The sequence below is a fragment of the Rattus rattus genome, chromosome 6, assembly GCF_011064425.1.
Source record: "Rattus rattus isolate New Zealand chromosome 6, Rrattus_CSIRO_v1, whole genome shotgun sequence".
Taxonomy (NCBI): Eukaryota; Metazoa; Chordata; class Mammalia; order Rodentia; family Muridae; genus Rattus; species Rattus rattus.
In genome coordinates this window covers 12,025,470-12,038,083 of record NC_046159.1, presented here as the reverse complement: position 1 = coordinate 12,038,083, position 12,614 = coordinate 12,025,470, and the positions used below count along the sequence as shown (strand labels likewise).

At 43.0% G+C, this 12,614-nt stretch overlaps 1 protein-coding gene across 1 annotated transcript in view; it reads left to right on the top strand.

Annotated features, from left to right (window-relative positions):
• Ptpro (protein tyrosine phosphatase receptor type O) overlaps positions 1–12,614 on the top strand; it is a 205,928-nt gene that overhangs the window by 141,232 nt on the left and 52,082 nt on the right. The window contains exons 11-12 of the mRNA XM_032905510.1: positions 4,037–4,188; positions 5,210–5,330. Of these exons, the coding sequence (XP_032761401.1) occupies positions 4,037–4,188; positions 5,210–5,330 (273 nt within the window). The remainder of the gene's footprint in view (positions 1–4,036; positions 4,189–5,209; positions 5,331–12,614) is intronic.

Sequence of the window (12,614 nt, the reverse complement as noted above, 5' to 3'; positions counted from 1 at the left end):
GAGCCACCTGTAAGACCAGCACTAAGAGCTCTGACACCACCTTCTGGCTTCATTGGGCACTGCACTCCTGTTCCCATGTACACACACATACACGTAATTAAAAATAAAAACAAAAACCTTTAAAATAAAATAAAATTAGGACCTGCCTGGAGTGGAGCAAAGTGTACAACAATTTAGATGAGATGTAGCAAGTTCAGATAAATAAACAAACAAACAAACTAATTTATTACCTCCAATGAAGTGATCTTTGAGAATGTCATATTGTTCTTGATGGACAGCTTAGTCATGGTGGCATTAGCCGTGTAGAGCTTTACCTCAACTGTTTTCAAGTCTCACATCCAAAGCATGGGTCTAGTAATAGCACAGTATAAGAATATTAAAATAGTTTGCAGGGTTGAGGAAACGACTCAGTGGGTGAAGTGTTTGCTGAGCACAGACAAGGATCTACATTCTCTAGGACCCAAGTTAATGCTGGATATGGTCGCCCGTGTCTGTAATTCTAGCAGTAAGAGGCCTGGTAGATCTCAGGGCTCACTGGCCTGAGAGAGAGAATTCCAGACTTAAAAAGGATGCTCTCTTAGACAGATAAATGATTGATAGCTAGATAGATATAGACAGACAGACAGATATAGAGACAGATAGATGATAGATAGGTGATAGATAGATAAATGATAGATAGATATAGACAGATAGATAGATGAAAGATAGGTAGATGATTGATAGATAGATGATAAATAAGTAGATAGTGATAGATAGATAGATAGGTAGATAGATAGATAGAATAGATAGATAGATAGATAGATAGATAGATAATAAATAGGTAGATGATTGATAGATATTGATACATATGTAGGTAGATGATTGAGAGAGAGAGAGAGAGAGAGAGAGAGAGAGAAGAAGAAGAAGAAGAAGAAGAAGAAGAAGAAGACAGATGATTAACAAATAATGCTAGATGGACAGACAGGTGGAGAGCAATAGAGCCAGATGTCCCTTTCTACCTCTGGTCTCTGCATACTTGTACATGAACAAACAGACATAACCCCACCCCCTGACACACACATACATCACACAAACACCACAGATCCATAAAAAATAAAGTACACATACACACACATATACATATATGCATATATTTATATATAAACTGGATGAAATTCTAGCCCTTTAGTTCTTTGTCTGACTTTCATCATTTCACATGAGAACCCTACCTTTTAAAAGTGAGGTTCTCCTGACTTGCTCTTCTGTGTTTTACATTTTAACCCAAATCAAATCACATAGTGGGAAAGGACACTAGCTGACAGGCTCTAAAGGTGCAGGCCTGTTATCCCAGCTACGTGTGAGCTTGAGATGGGAAAATGACAAGTTCAAGGCCAGCCAGGGCTACAGGGTGGATTCAAAGGCAGCCTGGGCAACTTAGTGAGACAGGGCAGGGGGCCGGTGTGTAGATGGGGGTTAGAGCCCTTGCTAACTTGCAGGAGGCTCCAAGGTCAGTGGCCCAGTCCTCACTACTACCTTCCCTAAAAGAATTAGTTTTGGTTTATTCAGACTTCAGTCTACTACTAGGGTTAGGCGACCTGTCTGAAAGCCAAAGTTATAGTGATTATCTTAGTATACCAAATAACGATTAGTAAACAGCAAGGGACATCCTGTGGCCTTTGGCAAGGTGTGAGATCACTAAGCAGCACGTGCCAAACCTGAAGGCTCAGCCTGTGACGAGGAGCAGGTATGTATTGGTTTGTAATTTTAAGTGTATTTCACCAAAATTAGAATATGAGGACAAACTCCTTTGAGCAAAGCATTCTATAGGCATCTACATGTGATGAAGTATACTAGGATGTATTAAGAGGCTGTCAGAAACCATAGGTATTTCTGTGTTAGATCATCCAGAGACAACCAACTTATAATAAGGAACGCTTTTTCTGAACTGTGGTCTGAGGCTTTGGTTTATAGTGAGGCAGAGCACCGTGGCATGAAGAGTCCGAAGCAGCCAAGCCACTCACCCCCTGGCAACTGGAAAGTAAAGTGGCCAGAGCAGGAGGAAGAGACCTGGGACACAGCTTCCAGATCCAATCCCCAGTCACCCACTTCTTGTCACTGGGCCCCACCCCTAAGGTTTCCATTACCTCCATAGGCTTTGAATGGACATTCGGAGCCCAAACGGGGAGAGCATTGCTGATATCTAGAGACTGTGTTATTACACACAAGGGAAGGGGCTGCTCACCCTTCACGGGAAACGTGCATGGATGGTGCAGGCATGCAAGATGTGCTCCACAGAGATGCTGTGCAGCTGTTACACATTACACATACATGTAAACATGTGCTCCATATAGAGATGCTATGCAGCTTTTACATATTTCACATACATGTAAACATGTGCTCCATAGAGATGCTATGTAGCTGTCACACATTACACATGCATGTAAATATGTGCTCAATATAGAGATGCTATGCAGCTGTCACACATTACACATGCATGTAAATATGTGCTCAATGTAGAGATGCTATGCAGCTGTCACACATTACACATGCATGTAAACATGTGCTCCATATAGAGATGCTGTGCAGCTGTTACACATTATGTAAACATGTGCTCCATATAGAGATGCTGTGCAGCTGTTACACATTACACATGTATGTAAATATGTGCTCCATAGAGATGCTGTGCAGCTGTTACACATTACACATACATGTAAATATGTGCTCAATGTAGAGATGCTGTGCAGCTGTTACACATTACACATGCATGTAAACATGTGCTCCATAGAGATGCTGTGCAGTTGTCACACGTTACATATGCATGTAAACATGTGCTCCACAGAGATTCTGTGTGGCTGTTACACGTTACACATGCATGTAAACGTGTGCTCCACAGAGATGCTGTGTGGCTGTCACACATTACACATGCTGTAAGTGGCTGGTGGGTCTTGAAATCATCGTCTACTAAATCCTTGTCACCTATTTGTGTCCTCTGAAAGGAAATGATTCTCATGACTTCTAGAAATTCAACTTTAAAGATTTTGGTTGAACTTATGCCATGTCTTGGATGTTTGCTTTCTAGGCACTTTACACGTGCGATTTAAATGTAATTGTATATTTTTTCCTTAAGGTCTTTCAAGTTTTAGACCACTTTAAACAATAATTTTAAAAAATGCTCTCGGAGCTTATATGATATGAAGTTTATATAAAATTTTCTCCTCAGCAAGGTATTACATTTTCAGTTAAATTAAAATTTAATCTTAAAGTGTTAGAGTACGGAGTAAAGAAATAGCCTCAATGCTAGACTTAAGCCTTGGGCATGACTTGAGAAGTCCACTCCTTACTGCTTACCTCCGTCAGCTGCGTTTACTCGGAGCCCCCCTGTCTGCAGAGCACACGGCTAGATTCATCAGTGAAATCACTGTGCTATGCCAGAAATAACAGTCGTCAGAGCTTCTCCCCATCTCCCCTTTTGTTCTTTGGTCTCCTAAGTACCTTTTGTGTGCCACAGTAAAGAATTTAATAGTACAGGGCCTCAGATTTCTCCATATTGTTGTGATAATTACCAATGCCTTTTATCACTGAGTGATGTACCCAATGCTCCTGAACGATCAAACATTTTAGGCATCTTGAAACTGTAGCCTATACAGGAGGTCCTGATATCCCGGGTGGGGACGGGTCCTGCTGTTTGTGTCTAAGATGGTCCCATAGAGCTAGTGCCCAGCCTTCACCGCTGACTTCCAGTTTCGTTTCTGAGATATTGTCATGTGGTATGAAGTTGAATTTTCTTTTCTTCTCTTTTTTTGTTTTTTTTTTCGAGAGGGTTTCACTGTGTAGCGCTGGCTGTCTTGGAACTTGCTCTGTACACCAGGGTGGCCTTGGCCTTGCAGAGATCCACTCTGCCTCCTGAGCGCTGGGATGAAAGGCGTCTGCCACCACTGCTGGGCTTGACGTTGAATTTTCTAAGTCAGCTTCATTTAGGATGTGACATTTCTCATGTTTGGCTGGGAAGTCCTTCAGCCACGAACCTTTATTCTAGGCTCTACCTCTTTCCTCACAGCCCCCGTTGCTCCAGAAATCACGTCTGTGGAGTACTTCAACAGCCTGCTGTACATCAGCTGGACCTATGGGGACGCCACCACTGACCTGTCCCATTCGAGAATGCTACACTGGATGGTCGTGGCAGAAGGGAGGAGGAAAATTAAAAAGAGCGTACGTTCCGTTGAGTCCTGACGTTGGGCACCCAAGCAGTTGGTTGCATGAGCTGTTGACAACCCTTACTTAAGCTCGGCTTTTCAAGTCTTTGACAGGGAACTGAAATCATTGTCGGGCCTGAATTCACCTATATTTCAAGTTGTAATTTGAGAGCTGAATTTAGTAGTACTGGAGAGGTGGGGGCGTGGGAGGGAGTTTAAGGTCACCGACCACCCTAGGATGTGTAAGAGCTTTTCCTTCACGACGCTGAGCGTTGTCAAACAAGCTACCATTCATCCATATCAATATTTCCACAGTGATCCCCATGACCCAGATATCTGAGCACATTCAGGATATTGATGCCTTCTCTCTGCTTTATTAAGCTTTTGGACCATGCTTAAGCTACTGCAGGCAACACAGATAAAAAGAAAGTGGGTTGAACAGAATAGAGGACGAGAGACGTCCTGGTCTCCTCTGCTGCTGCCCCCTTCCACCTCTATGTGGCTTGCTCCTTTAGGCTTCGATCCTATTGTGCCCACACTAGTCTGAAGGAAGAAACAGAGCAGTGATGGAGAGCCAGCACATGCAAGATGGGAACTAACCTAGACGCTGCCCCCGTTTTGTTTCTACTTGCAATCTCTTGCTCAGAATTGGATCACTTAATCCTCTCCAGCTACATAGGAAACAGCAAATAGAGTTCTTCATGTAAACAACCGTGTGTGTACAAACGTGTCTATGTTTCCTTGGAACTATACAATAAGTATCTTTTCTAGAAGCTATTGTGAATATGTGGTATGACATATAAGGGCTAACACGTTCGGAAATTGTCCAAGCTGATATGTATGGTGCACTTTAAGGGAGCTTGCATTCAAACAATCCGGTCCAGCAATATAATACTAGTCAACTGTAGGTTGCAGTGCAAACGCATGGGTTCGTGCTGTCTGATAGAGCCCTGGAGTCTGTGTCTGTGCTTGCTGTGTAGGGCAAGGTGCTGGCTCAACATTCCGCACTGAAATCGTGAATTTTGATGGTCTTGCAGGTGACACGCAATGTCATGACGGCCATCCTTAGCCTGCCTCCAGGAGATATCTACAACCTGTCTGTCACAGCCTGCACTGAGAGGGGGAGTAACACCTCCATGCTCCGCCTTGTCAAGCTAGGTAAGGAGCGTGCAGAGGTGAGGGCTGAAGAGGCTGTGCCGGGTTTGCCTCCCTTATTCAGCAGGGGCTCCCCAGCTCAGTGCACCCAAACCAGAAGAACAAGGAATTCTCTCTGAGAAGTACAAAATAGACACACTAGGAAAAGAACACAACCAGGTTGGTGTGAGTTTTTTGTTTGTATGAGTGGAGCGTAAACCAGGCTGTGACATGGACCTGTGTCCTTCTTAGCAGCATTGGAGGGACCAAGGAGCCCTAGGAACTTTAGAAGTGGAAGACCTGGCTGGTTATCTAGTTTGGCATATCCACCCACTCCGACAGCATTCTCTTTCGTGCACATATTATTCCTTATTAACTTAGGTTGAATAAAATACCTTGACTTTATTGAAGTTGGTACCATTTCGTAATTCCGACAAAATTGACATGAAAGGAAAATAATTTATAACGGGGAAAGACAGATGACACCAACTCGTTACGTAATAATCTAGGTCCCCTGCAGGTGGATTCAGACACAGCTGTGTCCACTGATGGATGGCACTAATGCCTCTGCAGAGCAAAAATGACTAAGTCTGGGATTTAAGAAATAAGAAAATAACAGGTCAGTCATAGGAAAGGGGGTCTGGAGAAATGGCTTAGTACAGAGTGTTGATGGCTTTTTCAGAGGTTTTAAACCTCGGTGCACCACACCAGGCAGCTCACAGACACCTCTAACTCCAGCCTCCAAGGGACCTGTCACCTCTTCTGGCCACTGTGGACACCTACACACACACCTGCACAGACACACACCCTCTCTGTCACAACACACACACACACACACACACACACACACACACAAGAAAATAATTTTTTTCTTTAAAAGGAAAGGAATAAATGTGAAGATTAATTAGTTTACCGTGAATAACTCCAGTGAACATAGACAGAGGACTATATAGCCCAGAATGAAACTGTAGTCAGAGCGAGTGATAGGAACCTAGAAGTGCTTGCGTTTAGTGAGACACAAGGGAAATTTACCTTAACCGTGGTGGATGTCGCAGAGCAAGGGAATAGCATAGGAAGTTGGCTGTAGGTCCAGTAACCTATTGTATTTGATTATGAAGTAGAGGAAGGAGTTCTAAGGCTCTAAATACAAAGAAATAATGACACGGTCTGCTCGTAAGCCCACCTTGACCGTTACCTACTGAAAGCACTTTCCATTTTGCCTGACATTGTGCCCAGTTAGTATGTGCAACTACAGTGGTTAGGCATGGAAACAATCTACCGTGTGTTAAAGGCACACTTCATTTCTGATACCTAAAGGGAGTTGGGGAAATGACACTCGACCATTGACCATAGTTGACGGAGAGTGAGGTAGCAGAGAGCTGTGTGGTCGGCTTCTAGGGCGTCATTGGTGTAAGTGCAGCTGCTCACAAGCAAAGCATGCTGAAGGCAGGGTTAATCCAGCCTAGCCCGGGTGACAGAGTGACACGCTGTCACGAGCTAAGTGACACAGAAGGCAGGCACAGCTCATCAATACCAAGGTTCACAGCGGAGATGTCAGTGTGTGTGTTTCAGAGTTAAGAGGTGCAATGTAACAGAACACGCATTCCAAGGAGGTCCCACGGTTTGCCACCGTCACTGTTCAGACTTTGCTCATTCCTCACAAGCGCTTGACCATGTTCAAGGGGGGTTCAAGACCTTTCTCTTATTCCTTGTGCTCGTACCTGCCTCTCTGGGCCGAGAGGCTCACACAGGCCTCTCCAGAAGCTTACGGTCTCTGCAGTCATGTTGCTCTTAGCAAGATATTTTGAGAAACGCTTAGGAAACCAGAAAAAATGGACCAGAGAGACGCTCTGCAGACAAGTGCTCCCTGCCAGCCTGACCCAGAATTTAATCCCTGGGACCCACATCATGGAAGGAGAGAACGGACTCCTGGCAATTGTCCTTTTACCTCCACATGCAAGCTGTTGCCTCATAGTTTCCTCACCTCCTCCAACAAATAAAGAAAAACAGAAACTATTTTCTTTTAAAAAGAAAATAGGGTCCCAACAAAAGAAAACAACATTTTCTTCATTTTATCCAATACATACATTCCTCTGTATCTACCGTGTCTGAACATAGCCTCAGATTCTTAGTTCAGTGGTAAAAGCTAAATTCTTACCGAGATGCTGATGCTACAAGAAGAAATAACATGTTGGATAATTTTAATGTTGCACCTTCATTGCACGCAAAATCACTCCTTATGACAACCTGTAAACAATTAACTTACCTAATCCCTTGGAAACTGTTAAGTATTAGGAAATAGAAAAGCATGTGCAAATTCAATTCATGATAAGTTTATTCTGGTGTCATAGTAGAACACCACGAGATGGCCAACCAGCTAGTTCAGTGCTTACTGCCAACATGATGTCCTGAGTTACATGCTTGGGACACACATGATGGGAAGAAAGAACCAACTGCTCAAAGTTGACCAACCGCCACACAAGTGCCATGGCACACAAGGTATACACACACACACACACATGCATACACACACACATATACATATACACATATTTACATACAATATACATCCATATACACATGCACAACAAGCACATACACATGTATATCCATACTTACAATACACATACATACACACTCACACACACATATACACATGTATACATGCACATACACATATATATACACAGATACATGTGTATACACAGATGTACACATGCACATGCACACATACATACATACACATGCATAAACACATGTACATACTCACATGCACACATACACACATGTATTCATGCACATACATACACATGTATACATGCACATGCACACATACATACACACACACATATATATATACACACATGCGCACACACACAAATGTCAGAATTAAGAAGAAAGCATAATTGGGCCAACAATGAGTGCTTAGTTGTCCGAATCCCAGACACAGCTGACCACTGTGATTTAGTCAGATTGCTTGAGAAATAAGGGTGACTCTAGAGGAGGTGGCTGTTATAGAGATGGAGAGATTTGGACAGGATTAGAGAGGTGTTTTGGAGATTGAGTCTCCAGAACTTACTTTTTGGACAAATATAGGAAGTGAAAGAAAAAGCAATTAAGAATAACTCCCCAGCTTGGCTCTTGAGCAACTCTGTTTTATGTTTATGTAACTGAGGGAGACACAGAAACAGACAGGATCATTGGTGAAGGGGTTAGTGGGGAGGGGTGTGTTAAGAGCCCTTTGTTCTTCTAACTTAAAAAGACTTGAAAACTAGAAAATGAAAGCTCAAGGGTCCAGCAAAGAGGTTGATCTGTGTGCGGGGATCATAGGGATATTCTGGTCTGGGTCGTCTAAATTAGATCACCAAGTACCAATTAGAGACTGAAGTGAGAAGCCCTGGGTGTGGCCCACATTCCAGAACCCAGAGACGGAACAGAGAGAAGATTCCAGAAAGATTCCACAGAACAGCCAATGAAGGAAGGGAAAGCCCAACCCCACCCTTGTAAACCACCCTTGTGAATTCTGCTTTATTCAGACCACATATGGCAAAGAAGAAAATTCCTAGCTTGACTCTCAGGAGAATCGGCACTTAACCACGTGCGATTGCCCTGTGAGCTAGCTAGAACCCAGAAACGTGATCACCCTCACACACACACACACACACACACACACACACACACACACACACACACACACACACACGCGCCCTATACCTTTTATGTGCTTGTTTCTCACGTTTTACTGACTGAAGGAATTTTATGGCGGTCATGGGAGGAACCACACACACCCGCTCTGTGGCTTTCTCTTCCCCTTTTGGGAACTTGATTTTAGGGCATAAGCTTGACAGTCTTAGTCTCAGCCATGAGAACTTTGATGTGAATGAGAAATTCTGAAAGACATTAGTGTGAACTCAGGAATTTTTAAGACATATTTGGTATGTTAGGAATTAAATTAGTATTCTCCCCAGCCCACCCCATTGTAAATAAATATTTCTCTTATCCGTGTTTTGCTTGAATGCCTGTCTGCCCCACACGCATGTCTGGTGCCTGCAGAGGACAAAATAAACTGCCAGATCCCTTGATACTGAAGTCGCAGGCAGTTGTGAGCCTCCATGAGGGTGCTGGAATTGAACCTGGGTCCTCTGAAGAGCGACTGGTGCTCTTAACCACTGGTCTATCTCCTCAACCTCTGATTCATAATTTAATACATTTTCCGTTGCTAAATGTTTTCTTTTTCCATTCTTTGGTATTCTTTCTTAAATATTCAAATTCCCAGTTAAATTCAGGGAAAGAGTTTTTTTCCTAGGTCAGTGGGATGAAGTCTAAAATATACCTGAACCTGACAGATTCCTGTTGCTAAGCTTTTCTCTTCCAACGTTTATGATGCACTTATCCTGACACACTTGTCCTGACACACTCATCCTGACCACTTACCGCCACGACTCATCCTGAACAATTTTTTGCCTCTTACATCGGCTGTCTCTCCCCGCAACCCTCAGCTTCAAACAGCGCTTTCTCTTGCAGAGTTTGCTCCCTTCAGTATGAGCATCGTGCTGCTTCTACTTGAGGGCCCCACATGCTGATACGAATGGAACTTTGATTTTTTTTCAACCCTTATTTTTTAATAAGAATGCCCACATTCTTAAACAGTCTAACATCCCTTTTAGCCCACTACCCACCAGAGGTAGTGGGAAAGAAAGGATATGGGGGAAGTGGGCCTGTTTAGAATGGTTCTTTGGAGCAACTCCTGTCTGTGTCGTCTGGCAGACCAATAAACGCATGCTGTTAGCAAAGAATCTTGTGCCCTTTCACATGTTTGCTTTAGCAGAACATCCTTTGGTCTGTATCTGCTTCAGCTAAAAGTTCCTTCACAAGTCTGCCTTAGCAGTTCACCTGTAACTACTACAGCTAAATGTCCCTTCACGTGTTTATTCTGGCAAAATACCATCCAACCAACTTTCCAAAGAATTCTACGGGAGATATTTTGTTGGCAAAGTTGATATTATTATACGAAAATACTTTGTTCTGCTGTAGAAATGTTATTATAATATAATAGAAAAGACCCTCAACTTGCATTTTTACACATTAAGAAAATTCTAGAAATTCCCTACACTGAGACTGAAGATTGAAAATAGGGTTTTTCCTCATCAGACATAGAGATGATATTTACAGCATTACTACCAGTGTCACATGTGTAAAACTCATCAAGTTTAAAAGAATAAAGTGGCCAGTGAGGAGTACACCCACTCTTTTGGATATAATAAGAAGGCATAAATACTATTCAATGAATAGTTATATCATTGAGCAACATCAAAAGACACAGTACATGGGATATAGTGTCTCATGACTTGAATCCCCACATTTGAGAGGCTGAAGCAGGAAGATTGCCATGAGTGTAAGGGGAGTCTAGGCACATCAGTGATTTGCAAGATGGAATAATCTCTCTCTCTCTCTCTCTCTCATTCCTCCCTGATCCACAAGGAGAGAGAGAGAGAGAGAGAGAGAGAGAGAGAGAGAGAGAGAGAGAGAGAGAGAGGAGAGAGAGGAAGAGAGAGGTTGATTAGCAAAGAAACACAAATTTGGAACAATAAAGACATTGAGTTCTGCTCCAAGACTAAGTATTACACTTGACTGTTCCCTTTGTGACCACCAAGAGAAAGAAAGAGTTTAGTGGTGAAGCACAAAGGGTTAGGTGCCCGCCTTGACTTCAGAAGTCATCTCCACTCCACAGAGAGGCAACAGCTCGATCCTCCTAGGATCCATATAGAACGAGTGGTAATTAGCATTGCTGCCTTCCATCCTGCCCACATTCTGCATTGGTACTTCATAGGGTTGTGTGTATAGTATTGTGTCAGTGCACACTTATACGGATGGACAAGCACATGTGTATGAGTGAGTGTGGGTGTGTAGATGTCAGGGGTCAACTTCGGATGTCTTTCCCAATCACTCGCTACCTTCCTTTTTGTTTTTTGCTAGGTTGGTTTTTAAAACACATTTGCATATAATCTAGACTAGCCTCAAACTCACTGTAGAACTGAGATTGCCCTTTAACTGGAAATTTCTGCTTCTACATCACTAGGGCTAGGATCACACATGCACACGGCCATGTATGGCCTTGGAGTATGTATTCTTGAAAGAGAAAAGGTAGAGCTTAACATTAGTCAGTCCTGCCCCAACTGTCACACTTGCTCTCAAAGATGTGATTTTGAGCTGGCACAATGGCCGCAGGTCTTCGATCTAGTTCAGAGTCCTGTCATCAGTGAGAGATGTGAGTGGAGCTAGTGACTGCTAACACTTGAGGTTTCATTGGTCCCTTTTCTTCAGAAGTGAGACAGATCCCTGCCTGGAGGAGTGGGTGACACTTGCCAGTGAAAAGGAGATTCTGGCATCTACTGGGATTTTCCATGGTCAAAAGCTGACTCATCTCTCTCCCCTTTAACTCTCTTACCTAAACTTGTCACTTCCTCATGGACAGTGACAAGAATGGAAGATCCACAGCAGAGATCCGGCTCTCTGAAAGGAAGGTGCACACTGCCAGTTCAGTCTAGACAGGGAAGATACAGCACGTTCAGGTAGCCAACGTCAAGTGGTTCTGCCAGCAGATAACGGGACCCATACTGAATGATCTAGAAAGAAAGATCACAGCATCCACCACAGAGAGCCCAGAACACAGCATCCACAATACAGGGGCATGAGGAGAGAAGAAGAAATTCAGAAACGAGAGATGGGATTATAGAGAACTTACTAGAACATAGGACCAAGCCAACTGAGCTGGTGACTCAATTACTGGAAATGAACAGAAAACAATCCAGATAGCATGGTGTGGGGCCTTCGACTAATGGATTAATTTATTGATCAAGATAAAGGGTCTATGATAAAACTTTTATCTCTAACATGCTATTAAGCATCTGGTTTCCCTCCATCATCCTTTTACAAAAAAACATCATGTTGTGTGTTAGTTTTATCTCTCTTAATTTTCACTGAAGTTTCGAAGAATTCAAACTTCTGACTTAAAAGAATCATAAAAAAAAAAAAAAGAACCAGATTGATGCTAAGGCCCAATCTTCATTATCTTGAAGAAAGACAGTCCCTTTCCCATCCCATTTTTTCTTCTTCTTTCTTTCTTTCTCTCTTTCTTTCTTTCTTTCTTTCTTTCTTCCTTCCTTCCTCTTCTCCTCCTCCTCCTTCTTCTTCTTCTTCTCCTCCTCCTCCTCCTCTTCTTTTCTTTTCTTCTTCTTCCTTTCCTCCTCCTCCTCCTCCTCCTCCTCCTCCTCCTCCTCCTCCTTCTTCCTTCTTCTTCTTTTCTAA